General features: G+C 42.0%; 1 protein-coding gene across 1 annotated transcript; it reads left to right on the top strand.

Moving 5' to 3' along the window:
- Nucleotides 1-222: 222 nt before the first annotated feature.
- Nucleotides 223-2,516, top strand: LOC145431608 (uncharacterized). The gene is made up of 3 exons (XM_080307674.1): nucleotides 223-636; nucleotides 1,855-1,938; nucleotides 2,062-2,516. Exons 1-3 carry the CDS (start codon nucleotides 530-532, stop codon nucleotides 2,441-2,443), a joined length of 573 nt encoding a protein of 190 aa, XP_080163800.1. The 5' UTR covers nucleotides 223-529; the 3' UTR covers nucleotides 2,444-2,516.
- Nucleotides 2,517-3,551: the final 1,035 nt, after the last annotated feature.

Below are 3,551 nucleotides of genomic sequence, written 5' to 3'. Positions count from 1 at the left end.
CCCAACCACACCTCACCTCACAGTAAATGATCATTTCCATTTTAAGCATTTCCAAATAATCATTTTCCATACTGCCAGTATAAATATACGCAGTATACTGCCATCACTACAATATACATGTTTTACACACTCCTTTTGTTGTTGACATTTACAGGCTGTGTGCAAAAGGCCACACTCTTCAAATTCATGCCAACTAATATTTCTACGTCCAGTAGGTGTCCTGCTAGAGCAAATGAAGCTTCAAGAAGCTTTGCACTGGGATGAACCAATTGGATGAAAAGCTTCAGTGCTTCATGAAGCTTCATCTGCCCATCACTACAGATCAACATAGTAAATGTTGTTCCAGGATCAACACCAACACGGCGATGTCAGATCATCTCTTTAGCTGTGTCCGAATTCAGGGGAAGGATCCTCCCGAGGACGTGTTTGGAGGAAATGATGTCACAGTGAAGTGACGAAGGCTGTCCGAATTCAAAGAGCGCTCAAAATGTGGCGACAAATGCGTCCTACTTTTCCCCAAATTTGAAGGATGGGTCCGATGTGTCCTTCGTGTCCTACCAGGATTCATTGCGGGCCGTACAGGAGACTTTCTGATAACGATGGTGGTCGGAGCGGGAGAGGAAAACACTTTCAAATGTAAGTATGTGAACATCTGGTGGTACAAAAGTTAAATTGTTATAGCGGTCGTGTTGTTAAGCTTCGGGCATCTGCACGTGTAGCCGGTCTGGCCTTAAACTCTGATTGCTGTGAGTTCTCTGCGTTGTGCGAGTGACCCGAGGAGTCAGCTCTCACTTATTCTCCCAGAACTGTTTAAAATAAAAACAGTACAGCGACTTCACTTCACTGGACTCTGCATAACTCTCCTCAGCGGGCCTCTAGGCAACTGAGGAAAATAGCACACAGGAAGTGACTTCATGGGAAGTCAAAGGTCACACAAACAAAATAAAAGCTCCCAAAATATAAATTCAGAAAATAAACATATATAAATAAGCACATATACATAATCGATACTGACAAAGCAAAACAACACTGCAGGATGAAATATGAATTATTTTTTAATACACCTGTTACACACAGACATGTTTGTTTTTTAATTTAATAAGCCTAAACCAGCTTGTATGGTAGGTCCCACGGTTTTTCATGTACTGCTGCTTACATACAGCTAATTTTGATTTTTTAAATTAATCTTTATGGTGACATGTTGTGAGGAACAAAGACCAAACAGTCATTTTATTAAAATGAGGAGAAAACGATCACCTCTTCACTGGGTGCAGGATTGGGCCCCTGTGGCGTGGAGGTACAAGAATGAATCCGTTTACAGTTTATTCATATGAGTGCGGTTTTATTAACCCTCATGCTGCACAGCAGCGGTCCCCAACCTTTTTAATGTCAGACAGGGAGCGGCCTTTAAGGTGTTGTGGGTAAATACAACAAAATAAATGATACGACCAGGAAAAAACGGGTCTTTGGTAAATATAATAATAAACTTGAATTAACTGTGTCATTGTGTAACTTCATTAGCAGCTTCCTCCTGAAAATGCGCCAACGTTGAGAGTAACATCCTCCTCTCTGCCCCTTAATGCGCCCCGGTCGCTATGGTAACGTGTAAATATTTCTTTCAAAATAAGACACAACTACAACAAGGGAAAGACCCAGGGAACGATACAAACCCTGAAAACCATAAATTTCACAGCGGAGCCTCAACTCTCGTGGCCCGGTACCAAACGACTCACGGACCGCTGCTGTGCAGAACCTGTGATGTCCACACGGCGTTCCTCTGGTGTTCTGCTGGGTTTAGGGATTAACATGGTTGCCATGGTTTCCTCTCTTCTCTTATGTGTTGTGTGTGATCAGGACAATTCTGGAGAAGATGGGCCTGCAGGGGAAAGTCACCCCCTTGCAGGCCAGAAGACATGAGATAACTTTAAAGAATACAAAGTACGTCTGTGTGTTATCAAGAAGATGATTCTTAAGAACACAAGTTAATAAATGTGCAACTACTAAGAGTTGTTGTGGTGTTTTTATTTGCCTGCTGTCATCTTTGATTTCCTCTGCCTTTAGGATTGCAAGTATCCAGGCTCAGGAGAGGGGGTCAGTGGAAGCCCACTGCTGTGCTTGGCCCTGGTTTGCCCTCATGGATGAGGTGATAGGACAGATGCCTTCCACTAAGCCTCCTGTCCTAATGTCCTCTCTCCCTGAGGACACTCCAGGGCCAAGCACAGCAGTGTGTGACCAAAACGACAGCGATGACGAAGCGGCTCAGCCACCTACGACAGGGAGGAAGAGGAGAAGAGATGATGAGCTGCTGGAGCTCATCAGAGAGGACATGAGGCAGCAAAGAGAGGCTGAGGAGAGGAGAGCAGGGAGAGGATGGACCGACTGTTTCACTTCTAGAAAGATCAGTTCCCAAATGAGTTACGTACTGAGAAATGTATTTATTTGAATATATTTGTTACATTGTTATGTGTTGCATTAGTTTAAAGGTTTTATGTTATTAATAAATTGATTCAAACAAACAGTAAATGTCACTGAATTTAATTTGATTTACAGGCATTTTTAACATGTATGAACATAACTTTGAACAATATTACATGGATATTTATTTGATAGCAATAAATAAATAACAATAACAATTAAACAAGAATATTTCAAATACACAGTAAAGATGGAAAAACAACATTTCCAGTTGTTCACACAGGATTAACCTGAGTGACCTGATCCTGGACCGTTTCTTTAACAACTGTAATAGATTACAGGAAGTCTTTTACAACTGTAATAGATTACAGGAAGTCTCTGGCAGTGTTGCTGAAGATCAGACGTGGATGGGGTGCAGCAACTGAGACCTGCGGTTTGTCTTTTCTGGTTGGTGAGTGGAGAATCACACAGGGTGGTCTGCAAAGAGCTTTAGGATCCTCCCACTGTCCACTGCATCGTCCATCCACAGGGTTTGCAGGGCTCACTCGTGGCTGCCACACCACTGAGATGTTTTCAGAAATATGCAAGCAGGAGATGGTGGATGCTATATTATTAGTATAATACTTGTAACTCTGTAGCAGACAACAGTTTGATAAAGTGCTGTGTAAAAACAAAAGATTAGATTCGTCTGCCAAAAACTGATTTCCGGTTTCTGCCCTACACTGATTGCTCGTATTTAACCTGCTATGAATAACTTGTTGGTCTATAATATGTGAAACATGTCAAATGTTTCCCTCATTAATGATATCAGGTCACTTTGAGCCACCAGCAACATTCCTGTTACAGGAGAAGCTGCAGTCAGTTTTTGGCAGTGACTTTTATCCTTTATTTATCCAGTTCAAAAAAAGGTTGTTGACATTAAAAATGTACTTTTTAAGAGTAATCTGGCCAGTGATTGCTGGGTTTTTCTCTGTATGTATTATTGTAGGGTCTACCTTACAATATGAAGCGCCTTGAGGCGACTGTTGTTGTGATTTGGCGCTGTGTAAATAAAATTGAATTGAAAGATGTGTTTCCAAAGGAAGTGCCAGAGCCACTCACCGCGGGGACGTTAGTGCAGTCTAACCTTCACAGCA

Source organism: Astatotilapia calliptera, chromosome 10 (genome assembly GCF_964374335.1).
Source record: "Astatotilapia calliptera chromosome 10, fAstCal68.1, whole genome shotgun sequence".
NCBI lineage: Eukaryota > Metazoa > Chordata > Actinopteri > Cichliformes > Cichlidae > Astatotilapia > Astatotilapia calliptera.
The sequence above is the reverse complement of the archived record's forward strand: the minus strand, read 5'-3'. Positions and strand labels throughout refer to the sequence as shown.

Excerpts from the sequence above, each read along its gene's own strand:
- LOC145431608 (XM_080307674.1), top strand. The coding sequence starts at position 530 with ATGGGTCCGATGTGTCCTTCGTGTCCTACCAGGATTCATTGCGGGCCG. Across the intron at positions 637-1,854 it reads AGAGGAAAACACTTTCAAAT|GACAATTCTGGAGAAGATGG; the intron begins GTAAGTATGTGA and ends GTGTGTGATCAG. Across the intron at positions 1,939-2,061 it reads ATAACTTTAAAGAATACAAA|GATTGCAAGTATCCAGGCTC; the intron begins GTACGTCTGTGT and ends CTCTGCCTTTAG.